The sequence below is a fragment of the Choristoneura fumiferana genome, chromosome 18, assembly GCF_025370935.1.
Source record: "Choristoneura fumiferana chromosome 18, NRCan_CFum_1, whole genome shotgun sequence".
In the NCBI taxonomy this organism is placed as follows: domain Eukaryota; kingdom Metazoa; phylum Arthropoda; class Insecta; order Lepidoptera; family Tortricidae; genus Choristoneura; species Choristoneura fumiferana.
Genome location: NC_133489.1, coordinates 17,388,142 through 17,410,567, shown reverse-complemented (window position 1 = coordinate 17,410,567; position 22,426 = coordinate 17,388,142). Strand labels below are relative to the sequence as shown.

At 38.0% G+C, this 22,426-nt stretch overlaps 1 protein-coding gene across 4 annotated transcripts in view; it reads right to left on the bottom strand.

The window, feature by feature from the left end:
• Window positions 1-1,930: 1,930 nt before the first annotated feature.
• LOC141438185 (protein rolling stone-like) overlaps window positions 1,931-22,426 on the bottom strand; it is a 57,587-nt gene continuing 37,091 nt past the window's right edge. For all 4 annotated transcript variants that reach the window (XM_074101935.1, XM_074101934.1, XM_074101933.1 and 1 more), the window contains 5 exons: window positions 18,300-18,453; window positions 16,047-16,258; window positions 9,265-9,399; window positions 8,531-8,758; window positions 1,931-7,139 (listed from right to left, as the gene is read on the bottom strand). In XM_074101935.1, the coding sequence (XP_073958036.1) occupies window positions 7,000-7,139; window positions 8,531-8,758; window positions 9,265-9,399; window positions 16,047-16,258; window positions 18,300-18,453 (869 nt within the window). In that variant the 3' untranslated portion in view covers window positions 1,931-6,999. The remainder of the gene's footprint in view (window positions 7,140-8,530; window positions 8,759-9,264; window positions 9,400-16,046; window positions 16,259-18,299; window positions 18,454-22,426) is intronic.

Here is a 22,426-nt window from a genome sequence, read left to right as displayed (position 1 = left end):
AGCCCAGTGGTTATTATTTCAAGATTTTTCCCTATCCCGGGGGAATATCGGGATAAAAAGTAGCCTATGTGTTATTCCAGAGGTCCAGCTACCTACATACTAAATTTCATGGCTCTAAGCCCTGCGGTTGTTATTTCAAGATTTTATCCCTAGGTATCCCGTGGGAATATCGGGTCAAAAAGTCACTTATCTGTTATTCCAAACGTCCAACTACCTAAATACCAAATTTCATGACTCTTAGCCCAGAGGTTGTTATTTCGAGATTTTATCCCTATCCCGTGGGAATATCGGGATAAAAATTAGCCTGTGTGTTATTCCAGAGGTCCAGCTACCTACATACCAAAATTCATGGCTCTAAACCCAGTGGTTGTTATTTCGAGATTTTATCCCTAGGTATCCCGTGGGAATATCGAGTCAAAAAATCCCTTACGTGTTATTCCAGACGTCCAGTTACCTACATACCAAATTTCATGACTCTAAGCCCAGTGGTTATTATTTCAAGATTTTATCCCTATCCCGGGGGAATATCGGGATAAAAAGTAGCCTATGTGTTATTCCAGAGGTCCAGCTACCTACGTACTAAATTTCATGGCTCTAAGTCCTGCGGTTGTTATTTCAAGATTTTATCCCTAGGTATCCCGTGGGAATATCGGGTCAAAAAGTCACTTATCTGTTATTCCAAACGTCCAACTACCTAAATACCAAATTTCATGACTCTAAGCCCAGAGGTTGTTATTTCGAGATTTTATCCCTATCCCGTGGGAATACCGGGATAAAAATTATCCTATGTTTTAATCCAGGTTATAAACTAACTTTTTGCCAAATTTCATCCAAATCCGTCCAGCCGTTTCAGCGTGAAAGAGTAACAAACATACTCACTCACTCACTCACTCACTCACTCACTCACACTCACAAACTTTCGCATTTATAATATTAGTAGGATTGTAACCAGAAATTTATTTCATAACAGAAAAGTTATAGCACATAAATTCTTAAATTTTAACATACAATTATTTACATAATTAATTTTATTTCTCTTATGATGTAATTAGAGTTCAAGATTATTGGTTTGTTGGTAATAAAACTAGCCAATTAAACCTTGAACTTGAATTACATCTCAAGTGAAGTCATAATAAAATAATTAGTAATAATAATAATTAGTAATTAGTTACAATAGTTTGTTTAAATTTAAGAATGCATAGCTTTTAAGCAGCAAACATTGTTGTGACTTTAACTTGACTTAATGTCCTATGTCCCCTAGATAGTTGTACTATTGTATCAAAAATTGTTACATAAATTCATTTTAGAATGTTTCCCGTTCTTGTACAGTCAAGGGCAAAGATATCGACACGGCCAAAGCTGCAAAAATATGTATACGCGACTCTATGCACTCTATGCACTTAACGTTAAGGCCGTGTATACATATTTTTGCAACTTTGGCCGTGTCGATATCTTTGCCCGTGACTGTAGCTAAAATTTCAGGATTTTCTACACAGGACTTGGCACCTATATCTTTATAGGTACATAATATTAATTCTTTTGTTGGCGAAGTCAAAAATACTCATATTCTTAATATTGAATTTGGCTTTCATTTATTATTATGTGTGTGTGTGTGTGTGTGTGTGTGTGTGTGTGTGTGTGTGTGTGTGTGTGTGTGTGTGTGTGTGTGTGTGTGTCTTTGTCACATGAAAATAAATGAATTGAGTTTGAATACTTCACATTTATGTTTTTGATGGGATAAGAGCGTCTCGAGTTGTTTGTTCATTGCCTATTACAGTGAAATCTTGTTGCTGCAGCGAGCTGGACTCAGGGCAATCAAAGTGAAAATGCAGGAGATATCTGAGCCTGTATAAGAATAAATAATTTCGATGTGCATAGACTATTATACATGGGATTTTAGTTTAGAAGGAATGCAGGAATAAAATACAAGTACTTTTTTACTTAATTATATTTATTAATTCCTTGATCACCACCATAACTAGGTAACTAACAATAATAGGACACAACGATCATTTAGAAGACGACGAATGAGCACATAATTATATAATTTAATGCGTAAGATAAAGAGTTTCTGTTACTCATTACTTAGGTACACCCATAATCCATCTTCCACCTTTGAGATTCACCGATACAGTCAAAATTTATTGCTTTGCATCATTGCTTATCGTTATTTTCACAGCAGTGCCTACAAATTTCTAATAGTAGGAACATTTAATCCATGTAACTAACTACATAAAACTACATTTTATAGCGTTATAAATAATTACATAAAAGGTCTAGGTTTTATTATTTCTTTTATGGCATCAGAAGCTTAAGCTAAGTTTAATACCTACCAATGCGTACCTAATACCATTGTACTATGAGTACCTAGGTTCTAATAACCTATTTCAGAGTTGATCTCGTTAAATTCCAGGGATATATCTAATACTTGATTGAAATTATCTAATAATTTGTCATTCCACTAGCGTTTTCTTTGCAACAGAAAAAAATAAAAAAACGTTTTTTTACTGCTGTAAAATAGAGCTAGAGCGGTGATTATTTATGTTTTACGGAATAAAATGCAGGCATTACATTCACGATGCAGGTATAGATACAGTATACGCCAGTTCAACAAAGATCAGCTCCTAATCACAATATTTATCACAAATTAAAATAATAATATATGTTGAATAAGTATAATTATTATCCGCACTGGGCCCGCGTGGGAACTATGGCCCAAGCCCTCTTGTTCTGAGAGGAGGCCTGTGCCCAGCAGTGGGACGTATATAGGCTGGGATGATGATGATGAAGTATAATTATTAACTACCACAAATAAATGCATGCACAAATATACATGAACCCACAACGGATCATTGCGATTAGTTTTTTCCCAGGGTCGCATTTTAATCTTAAATCCACAATGTAATTGATTTGTAAATCAATTCTTTCATATAAAAATAACGTGAATCGTTGACATTATCAAAATACGTACCTACTTCAAAAAATAACCATGGATAGTCGACCAAGTAAGTGCTTTACCATTTTCAAAGTCGTTCCTATGCCAAATAACCTGACCAACAAAAAGTTGGAAAACCCCCGACTTTCGTTCAAAGTTCAATATCTCAAAAACAGCTGAACCGATTTTGATAAAACATATCTAAGAACCATCACTAGAAAACCTGCATTTAATTAAAAAAAACCGCATTCAAATCGGTCCACCCGTTGAATAGCTACGGTGCCACAGATAGACAGACACACACAGACACACATAGCGATCAAACTTATAACACCCCTCTTTTTGCGTCGGTGGTTAATAAAAACAATAAGGCTGATTGTCACATTGACTTGTAAATGTTATAGTAATATGTATGTTAGTCTGTAAGGTATTTATTGTATGGGCCAAGTTGCCCGAAATAAATGGATTTATTATTATTTATATAGTGTTTGATGTTTTCATATTGAGCCTTAGGCTGCACTTCCACCAGAGATGTGCGAGGAATGTGTTTTTCATAAACCAATAGAAACGCTTCATTTATCTATCACCTATCCTCGCTCCGCTCAGCTGTTTCCATTTGCCAAGTGCTGTACACATTCCTCGCAACACATCTCTGGTGAAAACTCAGTCTCTAAAGGTGGTAAAGGAATTCCTTTGTAGACCGCACACAGGTTAAAAATGTCCAGCGGACAAACGCGTATAAGAATGTATACTTTAGCGAGTCACTATGACAGTACACTAGTGTAGTATACTGTTGATTTAACACTTAACATTTGCAGATTAAATATTATATTACTGACTATACATTATTATTATGTCTTTTATACATTTCGAAGGTAACATAGGTACCTAATCTAATACGTAATTCTTGAAATCATATACATTTTTCATTATTTTTGACTCTTTAATAAAGTCATTTAAGTATTATAATTGAATAAACAATACTAGCTATTATAAACTTATTAGTTGCCTTTGGTATAATTATAAGGCTGATATGATGGTTTTTGGTATAAGTAGGTAACTTGCAAAAAATAATAATACACTCATAAATATTATCAGCACAAAGAATCCAAACCTTTGGTAAAATAGTACAAGCCAAGTACTTAACATGCCTAAATACACCTTTCACCTGTAGGTGCCATTATAATGATTGAATTAGAAATTACAACGAGTAAAGAAATGTATACGGTAGAGAGCGTATATAAAGTGACTTTAGGAATACTGAGTTTTATTTGCTATTGCGAACGAATGTCCATAACCCTATATCGGGTTGACGTATCACAAAAGTCATGCAAATGAGAACCCTAACAGCTGTGCCATCATTATTCTTCTGTCAATGGCGCCGTTTACTGTTAAACATTAAATACATAATTAAACCTGGATTAAGTAAGGCAAAATTATAGTTCTTTCTAAATATATTTGCACTACTTAACCCTGTGTTAACCTCGGAGGTATACAAGATGTTTTAAAAGAAATATTTTAGCAGATGGTTGGGTTAGGTTGGTTGAACACCCCTTAAGACGGGCTTGCGCGGATCAAATTTAACCACATAACACCGAGTTTAACTACCACCCCAGGGTTGTTAAGTAGTATATACCTAAATGCATGGAACTGTCACCCAGGTTTATTTTTTTTTAACCTAGATCGCTCAAGCGGCCCTAAAGTTTTTTCATCGGAATACTTGATTCGTCTTTGACGCGGTACAGTCAACTGCAAAGAGATTGATAAAGCCAAAATATGTATACGCGACTTTATTGACTTGACAATAAGATCGTGTACTAATATTTTTGTGACTTTGGCCGTATAGATATCTTAGTACCTAGTCGACTGTATATTTTGAGCATCAACTTTACCATCTGGTGAAATATTCCGGATCCATTTCATCATATCTGTCATTATAATGCCAAAAGCGAATTTGAACTTTGAGCAAACGCATACATACAGACACACATACATATACTCCCGTAGGTCGCTATCGCTAGGTATACTACACGATGTAATTCGAACGACCATAAGGGACCCACATCTATCGACGTGGAATCGGCAAAAGCCGCTAGAAAAAAATCTTTATTTCCACGCAATAAGAGTTAAAGAAGGCATGGTTTGGCTCGGATGGGCTCGGCCGACGCCTGTCGACGCGTCGACGCGTGATGTCTTTTTCACTTTTATTGCGTGGACATATAGTAGATTGTACAACAAGAGCTTAAAACGAGCCATTTTACCCAAGACGTTCAAATAGCCACCCGAGCCGGTACGGCGGAGGTGGATAGACGACAAGGAGAAAATGGGTTTAATGCTCGAGTTTTACACTCTGCTTTTCACTTAGATTGCGAGGAAATTAAATAGCAACAGTGGAAACAATTGTTCACTTTCTATATACCTCTTATTTTTCATGCATTATTATATATTATATTTTTTTAGTTTTATTGATTTATTTTGATTGATGTCATGGATTTTTAGTTTTATATAAACTATTTTTTGTAAAGATGTAGAATCTTTTTTGTTTCGTGGCTGTTGACACCTGATTACCTTGGTCTTAGATGAAGATTTTATTTTATGCACTCGAGCATAAAAAGTCATTTTATGTCGCCTACATACAGCATAAACACGAAATTTACGAGCATGAGAAGTGAAAAAGCTTTTCTCTATCTGCTATTGCCAATTCCGTGTCGATAAATGTGGGGAGACCCTAAGGATCGATGGCGGTGGAGGCACGATAACTCTTGACAACTATAGGCATCGCTACCGTTCAAAAGTTTAAAACAGTCATGTCAGTACCTATAGGTAATTCTAAAACAAAAACATATAAAATATATTATCTATTGAACCATGCCATCGATTTATAATGAATGACAAGAAAAAGTGATTTACTTAACAGATTTGAAAATAAAAACATACTTACTCAGTTCGGAAATTGAACCCGGTCGTATTGAAGAAAGAAAAATAAAGTAATTATAATGGCAGTGTGTTTTTTTAAAATTCTATGAATGCATTTTTTTACGTCACTATAATCAATGACATGGATCCTTAATATAATATCTTTCTGTTCTATGTCTTATAGTTTCAGAGTTACTGACCAATCTAAATAGGATACACAGGTACCTTACCTAACTATAAACAGCGTCAATAGGCGTGCATTGGGTCAATTCCAGGGTAGGCAGCGCTAGTTTGCATCGCCATCCCCGCAGCAGGGTAGTCACCGCCCTACCTATTGCTGCCTACTAAATGCACGCCAGCAGGGCTACTAAAAAACTCGAAACGCGAAGTTCGTGTCGTGCGGTCCCTCTGACACTTATACTATTTAATACGAGAGCGAGAGCGACGGTACGATACGAACTTCGAGTTTCGAGTTTCGTAGTAGCCCTGCAGGAAAGCTTAACTCTAGACGGCGTAAGCTGCCTCAAGCTGCGTTTCCACCAATAAAGAGCGAGGATATGTTGCAAGGAATGTGTTTTTCATTAACCAATAGAAACGCTTCATTTACCTCAACTCGCTCCGCTCAGCTATTTCCACCAGAGACGTGCTGTGCGAGGCGAGGTAAATGAAGCGTTTCTATTGGTTAATGAAAACCACATTCCCAAGGGCATCGCCAGCCGATGGAGAATGAGAATAAAGTCGAGAGCACATGAAGCTTTTTACTTTTTTTCGACGTTTGGGAATGATCGATCAAGCAAGTCAAGTCACAGACTTAGGACTTTGGTTTGGTTGCTTTACATTTGGCAACTTTTTAAGAATCTCTAGGGGGGCGCAAGGGCATTCCTCGCAACACATCCTCGCACATTATTGGTGGAAACGCAGCTTTAGGGGCTGTTTCACCATCCATTGATTAGTGTTAACTGGCGGTTAAATGTGATGCCATCTCTATTCGTTTTGTTCGAATAGACGGAGACTGCATCACATTTAACCGTCAGTTAACACTAATTAATGGATGGTGAAACAGCCCCTTAAGGTATTAAACATCTTGCCACAAAGCATCCCTGTATTAATAAAAGACCGCGAGCGCGCTAGTCCAGCTTGGTGCGCCCTCAGTGGTGCGGCAGCGGCACGCGGTCCCGCGCGCGCAGGCGGGCGGCGAGGCGCGCGCGCAGCCCCGCCGCGCACGTGGCCAGCGCGTGCGCCACCACCATCACCACCGCGCACATGGCTACGAAGCCGAACGCCGACCCTGCAATGGAAGATGTTTGATACTAATGTTTACCCGCGGCTTCGCACACGTCAATCATAAGATCCAGCAGCTGAATTGAAATTTCGGGATTTTAAAAAATTCTCGTGGGAATTCCCGAAAATAAAATCGTGGTTTTCATTGACGTTACATTAAAAACAATCATGTCAAATTTCATGACTCTAAGCCCAGCGGATGTTGTTTCGAGATTTTGTCTCTATTCTGTGGGAATATCGGGATAAAAAGTAGCCTATGTTTTATTCCAGATGTCCAGCTATCTACATACTAAATTTCATCCAAATCTGTCCAGCCGTTTCAGCGTGAAGAAGTAACAACCTACTCACTCACTCACTCACAAACTTTCGCATTTATAATATAAGTAGCATATAAAGATCACAGCTCATTAGAGCCACCCAGCACCCGACCAGCACCGCCTCGACTTTCGTCGTCGGCTCTTTGTCGACAGGTGGTCCACGGGTGGACACCGCGTTGACAACGAGTGGAACTCGCGTGGTCCACGAATTTACTAGTAGTTACTATGGCGGCGAGCAGCGGGCTGTCACCGAGTGGTCCACTCGTCGCTCGTGCGTGAGGCCTTGTGAGTGAGGCGTTCCGGTGATGCTACAGAGTTGATGTAGTGAGCGCATGCCCATACAAATCCATATGAAGAATACTAACCGCTCGAGGCGAGGCGGTGCTGGTCGGGTTCCGGGTGACTGTTATGAGCTGTGACCTTAAGTAGTCAGTTAGTTATCATCATCATCATCCCAGACTTTAATCCTTGACCCACCACGGAACTCATTAACAGTAAACGTCATAGTGACATCGCATTAATTAACAAGGAAAATCGTAATGACTTTCCCTTTGAAAAGGTTCCACCGTGGTGGGTCAGAAATTAAAGTCCTTAACCGTACCTACAACCCATTGCTGGACAGTGGACATAAACCTCTCTCAGAATAAGAGGGCTAGGGCCATAGTTTCACGCGGGCAGTTACATTTTCTTTTGGGTAAATTGCGTTTGCGGAGTTTTATTATAGCTTGTGCATATTTTATGGCACATGATAGGAAAGCGCCTCTTTGCATGCGTTAACATACTTCTCATAGAAAGTGCATCTTGTTCCATTATGTTGCGTAAGCCTCTAAGTCTAAATGTACCTGTGGAAATGCCACGAAAATTTGTTACGTAGTTCCCAGATTCCAGTTCACGCTAGTCAACAAAGAGATAGACAGGAAAACATTCTAAAAGCTATGACCGTGAGAGCAGTTTTTCTCAAATATCTTTAATGTACAAATTAGTACAAATGTACCTACAAAAAAATGTGCAAACTGGAATCGCCAGAATACAACAGGTGTGTAGCGGGCTAGCGGGCAGCGGGCAGCGGGCATTAACGTACCAGGCTTATTCCAGTCGAGCGTGGGGTATATGTAGGCGAGGCCGAGCCGGTCGGTGCCGCCGGCGGCCCAGTACAGCGCGCTGAACAGCCCGTACGCCAGGCCCGCGCTGGCGGCGTACAGCGCGTGCGCCGCGCGCACCGGGTGTGACGTCACCGCTAGTTCCACCACCATCACCACCGAGTTGCCGCCGTGCACCAGCAGATTCAGCGCGTTGATCTCGTGGAGCTCTGGTGAATGACATAGTTATGCCGACTTTATCCCATAAGAGTACCTATAACCACACCAATCGATCGATATCGGTAGGCTTTGCTGAACGAGTGATACTGGCCAATAAAGTATTGATCGACAGCCGATAGATGCTACTGTTCGACGTCGATCGATTATTGTGGTAGGTTTGGCTGATCGACAGATATCGGTTGATAAACGATTGATCCATTGATCGATTGGTGTAGAACTGTTAATTCGGCGATTGATCGACAGTTGGTCGAGTGGTAAATTACCTAATAGTATAATTCGTTAAAATATTACGCCAACGCTGGCCGTTATATACAGCGGAAGTTAGAGTCGAATCACTAGCAGCAAGTTCTATAAAGCGGTTCGGATATCGCTTTATATTACTCTTACATGCATAAAAATATTACTTGTTGTCAATGTCAACGAACTAACGAACCAATTTAGCCACCAACGAATTAAGGATCTCGTTAAAATGTATGTAAGCTTTAGGCATTCTTACTCGGATCATGCACTAGCGTCCAGTAGACGAGCGTGATGACGACCGCGAAGTCCGTCGCGATGGTGTGAGCGAGCCAGTACACGCGGCACAGCAGTGGCGTGCGCGGGCGCTTACCGCTTGACGCGCCCTCCCACGCTGGAATCAAGAGGTGTTTACCAATAGACAAGCTAGAATGGGCTATATGTATTCAGCCGGCAACCCCTTACTTCTCGGCTTCTGTAAGAATATACAGGGTGGAAAAATTCATGGGCTAATTGTATTGAAAGAAAACATTCCTTTATTTTTAAAATGAAACAAAACTGCATTCAAAGATCTTCTAAACTTCCCTTGTCTCACCCGGGAATCAAACTAACTAAAAATTAAAAAATAAACACGCGCTGTTTTATTAAACGAATCGATAAGATTATTGTTCAGGATAAAATTTGTCTAATAAACATTTGGTGTTTGAAACAAAAAAGTGAAAACTAATATTAATTTCATTTTATCATCAACATGAAGAACACGTAAACATGTTTTTTTTACTTAGACGGACATTAAGAAGAAAAACAGTTTTAATAATTTAACTGATCAGTTGTTTGAAATGACCCCGCCCTCGTTCTGGATATAGAAATTGAATCTTCGTTGAAATTCATTTCGTGTAGCACTTTGCAAAGTGTGGTATATGTTCCTAATAACATTTTCTACCGCAACCCTTAGTTCCTGTACAGTACTTTAACTCGTATGTAAATATAATTTCATGGTATCACGTATAACAGATGTATGTAAGGCCAAATGTTTTTTAGACAAAGTTTATCCTGATGAATAATCCTATCGATTGGTATAATAAAATAGCGAGTGTTTATTTCTTTAATTTTTAGTAGTTTCGATTCCCGGGTGAGACAAGTGAAGTTAAGAAGATCTTTGAATGCAGTTTTGTGTCATTTTAAAAATAAAAGAATATTTCCTTTCAGTACAATTAGCTAACTAAAGGATTTACGGTAGTTGCCCTCCAGGGCCCGTAGATTTTTTCCAAACTGTATAATAAAATTACTATTTTTAACCCAGGAAACTATTCAATTAGATGGGGTGCCGTGCCACTGCCAGTAAGGTAAAGTGGCAATGGGCAGGCCACATCGCTCGAAGAGCAGATAACCGTGGAGTAACAATAGTCCTCGAGTGGCGACAACGAATGAGAAAGCCAGGGTTGTTGACGCAAAGAAAGACCGTGTGGAATAAACCAATGGATAATCAATCAGACAAGAGGAGGCAAATATGGCAGAAGTCAATGCCGTATTATGATTCCACATTTTGTAATCTGATGTTTTGTTTGCGTCTGAGGCCACCGCCAGTATTTGATTATATATAATTAAGCGAAACTTGAAACCAACAGACATAGTAGTAAAAACACGTGTTGTATCTTAGGTGTTACTAACCCTATTGTCAAATTTCGCTTTTTAGAATATCGGATAATACCTTTAATTTTAATAAAAAAAATATAAAAAACATGTTTGTTTATCTATCTTTAATTTCATAGATCGGTCATTAAGCTTTTCATAGATGAAAAGCTCGTAGTCTGATTCACCGACGAAAGGTGAGACGTATAGACATGTAAAACGATTTTAATTTTACAACGGGCATGAACAGACTTGCAAATGAATCATTGGCACAATAATATATCAGGTGGCCAGTTAATCAGAAAACATCCACTCAAATCTATATTCCATAAATATCTGTCACAATGTCAATTCAGTTTAGTGGCGGCGGTTGGGTATCAGCAAAATATTGAACGGTTAGGCTACAAACAGATGGCGACGGAGGCGGGAATGAGGAACCAATAAGTATAATTAAAACAGCAGCCGGGTTTCATTCGCTTCATTGACGCGAAATTGTATCAATCAGCCGTGACTAGGGTTACCATCCAGGACAAGTCCAGTCAGGACTTTAAGACTCCATGTATTAATTTTGCTCTATAGACTGCCTAATAAACTGTGCTGGCAGAAACATCGGTTATAACCTAGCGTGTGTGGCCGGCCTAGAGTTTGTGCAGGTTTGTCGTTACGTGTGTGTGCCCTATGAAACTCGGTCGAGCCTGTTGGTATTGCTGCACACGCAAAACTGACACGCAAAACCTAGCGTGTGTGGTCGGCTTAAAAGGTAAGACACGTTGTAACAAAAACATTCATAATCTTAGTAATTTTCAAAAGTAATGAAATACTATTTACAGTAGGAAAATTTTAACTAAGTACCTATAGTATATTGTAAATAGATGTTAAAGCGTTTGCTACGAACTGTCGGCCGAGTACTACATTTCATCGACCTCGGCCGAGCCGACCCGGCCGAGCGAAGACGCACTAAAACGCACTTCTGCTCCCGACGCGAGCCGAATAACAACAAGCTACGAATCACTCGTCTTCGCCTACTGCCTGCTTGCCTTGGGCCTTACGAAAAAGACAAACTTTTGCGACAATAATGTCTCGACTTTTCAATTTTGTATCTGATAACCCTAGCCGCTTACCCGCGGTCCCCTAGCGGTACCTAGTTAATACATGGCGGTGCGGTCGTAAGCGGCGGCAGCTCCCGTATCTATCGGCAATTGCCAACGGAATTGGCAACGGAAATGATAATCGATATGTCCTGGCAACAATTAATTTGCCAGGATTATTGCAATACGGATTTGAAAAAATAAAACGATGTAACAATGTACCTATTTGGGTCATAATTTGAGCGTTTGTTCCTAATCATTTTCGGGGTCACTTTTTTGTAAAAATGGTAGAAGATTTTGAAAAAAAAAAGGTACTTATCTGGTAGAGGTACCTACAGGAATTCTAAGAAATAATCGAAAATGACCTCAAAATCTACAGCCAATTCGTGAAAAATGTGACCACGAAAGTAAGGCGGTCGAAACGCTCGAATAATGGCCCGTTATCGGTTTTGTAATAAAATGAGATACAGATCATAAATCAAAATAAATAAATATGATGGAACGCCTTGACACCGATTGATTGACCCAGTCCCAAACTAAGCAAAGCTTTTACTATGGATACTAAGCAACGTATAAATAAACATACTAATATAGATAAATACATACTCAAATACATAATAATCATCCAATTAGGACCCGAGAACAAATATTCGTATTATTAATACAAATATCTGGTATGTAACCTACATACCCAATGGAATAATTTAGCTAAAAAATGCACAATGACTTAAATATTTTATGTAGGTACACAAGATACATGAACTCGCCCTAATCACTAATAAAAAAAAATGGAACCTACAACTAAACCCTTGAAAATAGTATTCTACCTCTAGGTACCTACTAACTCGAAGTCGGTGCCTCAGCACGAGCCAGCAGGAATACAACAATAGTCGTCTACCTCCCCTACATACTATGGGTTTCAATCCATCCTGCTCCTGCTGGGTCGTGCTGAGTCACCGACTTCGAGCTAGTAGGTACCTATAAAAATATTTTCAAGGGTTTAGTAGTCGGTTCCATTTTTTGTTATTTTTTTGGAGTCGGTTTTACTTTTTTGTTAAAAATTTTCTTTATTTCTCACTTTTTAGTGATTTGTAGCCAAAGTAGGTACATCTCGCAACGATTCCATTAAACCCAAACACGGCTTAGTTACGTAGTTTTATAACAGAGTTCCGTTGCCTACCTTCCGGCTTCAGCATCAGATCAGTTCGAAAAAATCATTTACTTAAAGCTTCTTCTTAGTCGCTTATCTAGGTATATTAATCATGATCGTTTATAGACGAGCGAGCATTACTTAGCTTTGACGAGTTGCATTGGTCATCCACGGTCTTCTTTATCAGGTTCAGTTTACCAAATGATACTTTCTGAATGTAAATGCTTATTTTAATGCTAAAAATGCCAAAATCGACATAGGTGTGCCTATAAAATTTGAGGTTTGCCCTCGATTTCCCTAGGATCCCATCATCAGATCTTGACTTGGTGACAATGGGACCACCTCAGAAGAATACCCTTTCGATTAAAAAAAATTTTTGAAAATCGGTCCACAATTGACTGAGTAATCGGTGAAAATACATAAAAAAAATACAAACATTGGAACATAGAACCTCCTCCTTTTTTTGAAGTCGGTTAAAAATACAAATGAGGCGTAATATGTTGCAGAACAGGTGGCAGTGATGAATTACGTGGCATTAGTAAATTTAAAACACGTGTCCCAATGTTCACGTGTAGCGAAATTAAAAGATTCATTTTTACTACTCGCCGGGCATATGATTCAGTCGCACCAATTGTTATTAGCATGAAACGTATCCTGGGAAGCGTTTAGTGGTCTAATAGGTAACCCACGCGAGTCTTGACATTGCCTCGGCCATAAAGTGCGATTAACGTTCCTAGAGTACTATTATTCACTTGTCACGCTATACTGGTATACTTAATAGTTGATTATTGTCGTAGCCTGGAAGTAGGCAATTGCTGGCTGAGTATGAGTATTAAACGGACGAGCTTGCGAGTCCGTTAAACTAATACGAAGCCAGCAATTGCTATTCCAGCCGAGACTAATATAAAGCTTTTCTCAAAAATGGTGAATAATTCTGAAATAGAATAAACTTTTTTTTTTTTTTTTTTATTTATTTATTTAGAAACAAACAGTCTTTCACAATAATTTTGCATTTTAGCTAAAGCTAGGAATTAGTTTTATATAAATAGACCTATAGTTCCCTTTAAAATATTAAGTTCCCTTTAATTATTATTTTATTATTTATTATTATTATTATTATTATTATTTTTCTCAAAATATATTATAAAATTTAATTTTATTCCAATATTTTTCTTATGCTTTCCCGCCTTTTTTTATTAAAAATAAACTGCACGTGTATTTTTCCACCGAAAACACCACAAGCTATTTCAGACTCAATAGAAAAAGTCCGGAGTTCCAAAAAAATATCTGATACCGGCCATTAGACTTGGCTGTATACGACTTGTGCCCACATTTCCATGGCCTTTTTAACTTTAAAAAAAATGTGACTGATTGCAGGCGCGCTAATTCATTAATGTCGAGCTAGCGCGCCTGCAATCTTTTTAACTTTTTAATTTTTCGCTGACCATAAACTATGCACTTCACCTTCTGATATGTAAAGAATAATGTCAACTTTTACGGACATTTTTGAGAAAACCTATTTATGGCGATATTATGTTCACACACAGCATATACTCGTATGAATGAATGAAATGGGGTTGTGACGTTGGTGTGGCTTTTACCTTATGGTCGGAGGATAATTTTTCGCTTTAGTACCAATTAAAGATTCCGACTTATCGCGGTTGTGGCTAAATATGGCGATACATGGTGTGATCAGTCAAAAGTACATATACATAATTCAGTGGGGTTTTCTGCGTTAGCACGAAACTTGATATCCTAGTTGGGTAATTATATAAAGTCAGTATGAAGTAGGTATTTCGTATTTTGTATTTTATCCTAGTATATAGTCAGAGCCCTAACAATTTTCACTTTTCTAAGCAAGTACCTAATACGAAATACATGAGTTAGGAAACCAATCGTACCTACCTCAGTATCTCCTCGTTGTTTGGAGTTTTATTTGGTGAAGTAAATTCAAAATTCAAACCATTTATACAGTAAATAGGCCGCAATGGGCACTTTTACACGTCATTTTTTAAACTACCAGCGCTTTCGGAAATACCATCATTGCCAAGAAGAATGCGCCGCAAGAAACTTGGCAGAAAGTAATTTTTTCAAAATAAATAATTATAAATAAAATGCTTAAAAACTACAATATACAATTAAAGAAAAAAAACATTATGATCTCCGGTATAATTATACTCGTCCAACTGCTGGACTCATAAAATGAGAGGGCTTGGTGAATTGGGAACTTCACACACAACATTAACTTCCTTCACCGTGAAACTTCAAATATAATTTCGCACACGACTGATTGAGAGGCTATAAACCACAAGAATACCATGGCTTTTTAAAGCCGGTGAAGTACCTATATAAATTACTGGAAATAGCAGAGCTCCACACGCTGTTCCCCATTGTTGTTTAGGTTTTTTAAATGTAATAGCAGACAAGATGTAAGAGTAAGAGTATGTATGCGTCACTCCAGTCCCCTGTACCAAAAAAGTTACAAGTGTTACGATTCGTCAAAATTGTAACATTTTACTAAGATAAACTTATTCACAGGGAACCATGAAGAATGCCATAAACGACCACACCAAACTTAAACACCAACAAGAGTGGAAAACACTGGAAGGTCTAAAGCATTCAAAACGATTCATCGAAAATGTCAGCACAAGCTGGACTAAAAAACTCTGGACACTCAGTAGGAAACAACTCCGACATATCGTCGGGGCATTCACAGGTCACTTCAATACTAAACACATACTAGTAAAGATGGGACTACAGGACAATGAAGTCTGTAGAATATGTGGCGAGGAAGACGAAACAATGGAACACATTATGTGTGAATGTGACGCCCTCGCCAGATCAAGAATGAGACTCTTTGGCGACGGATACCCCGCACCAGGAGACTAAGGCACTACCGCTACGTCAAATCATCCAATTTATGGACGAGGTGATAAAGGCAATAGAGTAAGTGCGAAGGAGGGGTAATTACACAAAAGATCCCTACGGGTCGAAGTGTATCCGCAAGGACCCCTAAGGATAAGATAAGATAATAAGATAAGATAAGATAAACTTAACAATGTTGTGGAATTATAGCACCTGTAACTTTTGTGGTACAGGGGCCAGTTCTCCACTTGGCAAATTCAAGCCCCATATAGTCATGGTATTTTGGTAGCAACCAGCAATACTTACGCAAGTTGAATATCCTCTCCGCCCGGTACCGGTGCACCACGGCCAGTGCCAAGCCGCACTGCAGCGCGATCACCACGAAGCCCCAGTTGGTAAAGTATATGAACCATTTCATATAGTTCAGCTCCACGGGCGGACCTTCATAGTGTTTCGGTAACCGCTGGCACGCAAAGCTTGCTATGCCAACTGACACTACGCCGATAAAAAGGAGCCATCTGGAAAACAAAAGAGTATAGGTTAGGGTACGGTAAGAGGACGCGGACGATTGGAAATAGGTAGGGCAGTCATTAACAATACAATACAATAAGTCTCTATTGAACACCACTCTATACGCGATACAGAAAACAGGTAAATATTGAGAAAATGACAAGGCAAGCAATAGGCGGCCTTATTGCTTAAGAATGATCTCTTCTAGGCAACATTTTTCAACAGAAGTACGTTTAGGTAGAAGGCACATACGTACGTACTTTGTTGAACCTTTCAACAGGATGAGATATCAGCAGTTGGTGCAATTTACAACAGATTAGAACAATCACAAAAATATACATAAGTAACCATACATACAATACTCACACACAAAAAACATCACGCCTGTATCCCCAAATGGGGTAGGCAGAGCACACGAAACGTTACCGCTTCGGAGCCACTTTTAGCAATTTTAGGTTTTAAGTTTGACAAAAACGGTACAATAGTGACAGGTTGCTAGCCTATCGCCTACGGCTATACAATACAGGTATTGTATCTACTCACCTACAACAAATACAAATAGATTATTTAATCTGTGTATCTTTGGGCTATTATTTGAACGTTTCAACCGTCTCCTTTTTTCTTCTCACATTTTTTACGAATTGGCTGTAAATTTTGATCTCGTTTTCAATTATAGAGTTCCTGTATTTCTACCAGATAACTAAAAAAACTGTATCAGAATATTCGGCCATTTTTACAGAAGTGTCCAGAAAATGAGACGGTTGAAACGCTTGAATAATCGCCCTGTTTTGTTTTACTTTTACGATAAAGTCTCTATTTATGTATGTAACTGTGTTATGAATACCTACACAGCACATTACAACTTCTAACTACAGTTATATAAAACCTACTTTTGTAGGTAGATTACGTGCTGAAAAATAAAAAGCCGACAACGTCGAGTTGACGAAGAAATATGGCTCCTGCGCCGTGGGGACAAAACAACGCTGCATAATTTATGGAAGTTTCATTTGACTATTATGTACAAAGGTTGGTCCTAGGAGACAAATTCGCTGGACATTTAACAATACTATACAAGTTGGGTAAAATGTGGTGGCATTTGTGCTCTATCATATCTATTACCTATGTGACATAATAGACGATAGAGCACAAATGCCACCACATATGTCTAAGGATCGTCATTCATCACCAACAAGAGTTCGATTTGAATAAAGTGTGATTTCATTAAATTTATGCAGAATTGTGTCTTCAGAGGCAGCTACAAAATAATGATTATATAACACCAAGGACCATATATAATTCGCCTATGATAACACTAATCTTTACTAATACTATAAATGGGAAAATGAGAATTATTTACCTATTTATTTATTTATTTGTTACGTTTTCACGCTTAACATAGTCAATTCGTTTGCCTGGATACAAAGTGATATGCCTACTTAATCGTTGATGGAATATCATTATTCTTATTACTTTCTGCGAGCACAGACAGAGATGAATGACAGGACGATACTCGTAAAGATAAATCTTCTGTTTCAAACGTATTTAAGTCTATCCCACGTATAAATGCTTCAGTACAGTAAAAAGAATAAACGTATAGGTAATTCCGACATGTTTTATATTTAGTTTCACCTATTCTGTGTATTCTGTGTCTTATGTGTCTATCGGTAATTAAATCTGGCGAGTGTTATTCGGCCCACAACTCTACACTTTCACAATTTCAATTTATTGAATTATAAAATTGATTAACTTGAAATTGTGAAAGTGTAGAGTTGTGGTGGTGATAGATGAGTTTGGTGTGGATATGGAGGAACTGCATGAATACACACTTTTAGCGTAAACGTAGCTATCATAAGGTCGCGGGTGAGCAAAGTAATTGTTTTAGTTTATTGATATGGACCTCTGCAAAGTAACGCTTGATTCAATAAATTATCTAAGTATTGATAGTTACATGTAACATTCCTAGACCTTTTAATTGGTTTCTTGCAATTAAACGGTTTGGCGTTCATTGATATGGACCTTTGCTAAGTGACGCCTGATTCAATCAATTACCTGTATATGAGGTAGGCAATGGGCGGCCGCTGCTGCGCCTGCCACTGGCAGCATCCGAACTGGTGCGCAGGCGCATGTTCGAGGCTGAGCGCGCGCCGGATCGCCGCCCACACGCGACCCAGCATCGCTGGCTTGCAGGTCTTCTTCTGCATCGCTATCAGAAAACGGGCTGGTGTTACGTTACAAAAGTACTACTCTATGAGTCATAATCTACCGTAGAAGGCATGGCCGTGGATGGAAACTACTCCGAATAAAAAACAGAGAAAATTTTAGGCACTCAAAGAAAGAAATAAAGATTTACTCGCATTTGGTTCCATCAGAAAGAAAGAAAAAAAAGAAAGATTTATTTTGGCTCCATAAGTACCACCTAAGGCTAAGACTAAAACTAGCACTAAAACTATGTTACTTGGTGACACGACAAGATACCAAAAAGGGTCTCCACTCAGAATGTGTTGCCGCACATTATGTGCAGTAACGCTGGTTTTCTGTGGAGCCCAAACATCAGTACCACCACCGTATAGTAATAAGACTAAAACACTAAAACTAACCAGGACACCAAAATGGCCTCCACTCAGCATGTGTTGCCACGCGTTATGTATATAGAGCAACGCTGGTTTTCTGTGGAGCACAAACATCAGTACCACCACCGTATAGTAATAAGACTAAAACACTAAAACTAACCAGGACACCAAAATGGCCTCCACTCAGCATGTGTTGCCACGCGTTATGTATATAGAGCAACGCTGGTTTTCTGTGGAGCCTACACATTGCAATACATACGTTCAGCCAGTTCCTTTGCCCAGTCCTTTCCAAAGGCCAAAGGAATACGGAATAGAAAAAACAAGAGGAAATGGCATGTCAACGAGGCAACGAGGCTGATCGTAAATAAATTCAAGTGAACACAACAGTTACGACAATTTTGTGTCAAATTCGAAGATTTACAGGTAGCGCTGGCAAAACCGGTTTCTTTAGGTACTAACCAGCTAAAATACCGGTAACTGAAACCTATACAGCAATATATTACGGTTATCGGTAAATTAAAAAAAAAGATGTATCAATATTGTGTCGTAAACGCTCAACCCTGACCCTTGCATTAACAAGTTTAAAATGACATGAAGAAATTAGCTTCAATAATGTCCAATTAGGGTCCTCATTTCATTTGAAGTACATTCCGCGCAGTGGTATCGATTTAGTACCTAAGTACCGTTTAGTTCAAGTGTCAACGGTACCAATTAACTGCTCAATACTCTTCAATCGTGATGCATTGAAATGGATTTTTATAGCACCAGTAACCATCTCTATTTATTCTTCACCACGGCACCGGTTTACAAAATAAACAGATTAATTCTTTCCACAAGATACGTATTGTACAGTCATCAGATTTACCGTAGCGGGCGAGGTACTCAAATATTTGAGAGTATTACATTTAAAAAAAAATCGCAACACATAACAGGCTAAAATTATCAGAAAACAGAGTGTCGGAAAACACAAGCATATCTAATGTCTGTATTCCACAGTTTAAATGATTTATACTATATTTTGTACGCAATGAGTACACGTTATAATTACATTGGCGTACGTAATCATCAATAATTAAGTACACAATTTATTCAACCTCGTGAATTGTGATCCCGTGTAGATTTGTAATTGGCAGATATTGGCATATTGTACAAATATTCCACAGATACTTGGCATTCAATTGTTTGCGGTGCGTAAAGAAGGATATAGCAACAATTGATATAATTTTCGTTTGATATAATGTAATTTATCTTAAAAACCAAACTTATTTCTATTGTTATTAATTCGATTGTTGTACTTTGTAACATAACCAGGTTAGGTTTATTTTATAAAAAAGTTCTGTGAAGCTCCTATCCTTTGAAATTATATCAAATGTTGTTATACTGATCATTGCAAATCCGAATTGATCACGGAAATACCTTTATCGAATTGAACCGGGAAAATCAAAGCAACCGGATACAAGTTTCCGCAGTATTCGATGAAATTGATATTAATTAAAACGGATTTCACTGTGGTGCTGGTGAGATCGAAATACGATGTAACTTATTTCGATTATGTTGAAAACTAGCCGTTACCCATGGCTTTGCACGTGTAAACCATTAGACCTAGCACTTGAATAGAAATTCTGGGATTTCGCTAAAATTCCTAAAAATTACATCGTGAATTCAATTATCGTTGCATAAAAAACCAGCTAGTGTTTGTAATGTAACGCACTAACTTTACATTTAAAAAGTTTACACATAGTCGTATGTTTGGTTAAATTTTCTGCACAACTTTCCTATTTTTTTTCCTGTAAGAACCTTCTACGAAGTATTGGAAAACATTAATAAAAAGATGACTGAAATTTGTTGTCGTTTTCAAGTTTTACATAGATATATTAATCTATCTAAATAAATCATTTAATAGAGTCGACTACAAAGATATATGCAAAATAAATATTCAGATTTTCGCCTCATTGTAATAAAGTAAAAAAAAATTGACTGACTCTGATTCATTTATTTTTTAAATACAAGTGAATGAAAGCGGTTCATAACATAAAAGTAGACAATCCGCTGCGTAATCGCTTCTTAACATTAAATTATAAATAATCTGTAATCGATCGACAGGATTGCTATGGTATCGCTTAACAATGTTTACAAACATCCAGGATTCTAATTAATCCTTCTGAAATAAACGGAAAAGTACTTACATATCGCGTTAAAAATACAGAATTTCAAGGCCTTTGGTATATATGTTTCTTTAAAAGTTCGTAAATCATTTTTAACTCTGCAGCAGTGGTCGGATTGACTTGAATACACAATGACTTAACCTAACTATATTAGAAAACATAAAAACCGGCCAAGAGCTTGTCGGACACGCACAAGATAGGGTTCCGTAGCCATTAACAACTTTTTCTTTCTTTCTTTCTTTCTATTACGATAAAATGAAGCAATATTTTTCTATGAATTTTGTATTTCGGAAACTTAGTTTAGGTATATTTTATACCTTAGGCTGCTATTTACCATCATTATTTCTTTTAAAATTTTCAAACCAACGGTTTAGCTTTTAGATGTACTCGGTTTCAATAAAAAAATAATCTCTTTAAAGTTGAATATTTCGCAAACAAATTGTTGAATCGAAAAATCACACAAACCCCAATGATTTAAAAAAATCGGTCAAGTGCGAGTGCGAGCGACTCGCGCATGAAGGGTTCCGCACCTCCGTACAATGTTTTAAAAACAAGTAGATCAGTAATATTTTTTTGTAAAAAATCTAATACAAGCTTTTTGTTGGCGGTTCTTTTTGCCCCTGGTTACCAAAGTAGGTAGTCATCAAGACGAATCAAATGAGACCAAAATCGATGCGGTCGTGTCGTTTTATTACAGTTCCTATGGCCAACATCTAACTTCATCATCAGATCAGCTCCACGTCATAATAATATTGCATTGTTATCGGATTTATACATGCATTCAAAATTTCAGCTCAATCAGTTGAAGATATCCACTTCAAATTTAAGTTGAAATATTAATTCCACCCGAACAAACATAACTAGTTATATTACATTCAAGTTAATAAAAACAAAACATATCACCAAAATGTAAGCACTAGGTGCAAGTATTTTGAATAAAGACCAATTTTAATTCTCATCCTTCTTGTCGCCCTGTCGGAGGCTGAATAGCGCTTTAGACTCTTGCCATGCGCCGCAACCCGGCGCCCACGGCAGAAAAAATTGGCTGAACGCGGTCATTCGGCCGAACGGTGCGTACTTATTATGAATTAGTTAAATTGTGTTTGTATGTAATGTAGTAAAATAAAATGGAGCCGTTGCATTAATAGGTCCAATTGGACTCCAAAAAAATATCCTCGAATATGTTCTTGAAAATGGCGAGACCAAATTCTGCTGTGCTTTTTTGGAGTCCATAATGCAACGGCTACGGCTCATAAGGTCATTATACCAGGAAAAATCTCAACAGCGCGATGCAGAATGGTGACTGACACGGGACAGCGACATCTAGGCGGTGAACTTAAAAACTAAAAATTGTATGCAGAAGTGAAGTCGTGTGATTAGAAAGGAATTGTGCACACTAACGCCATCTGTTGAGAAATTTCATGTAACTTAAAGTAAACAA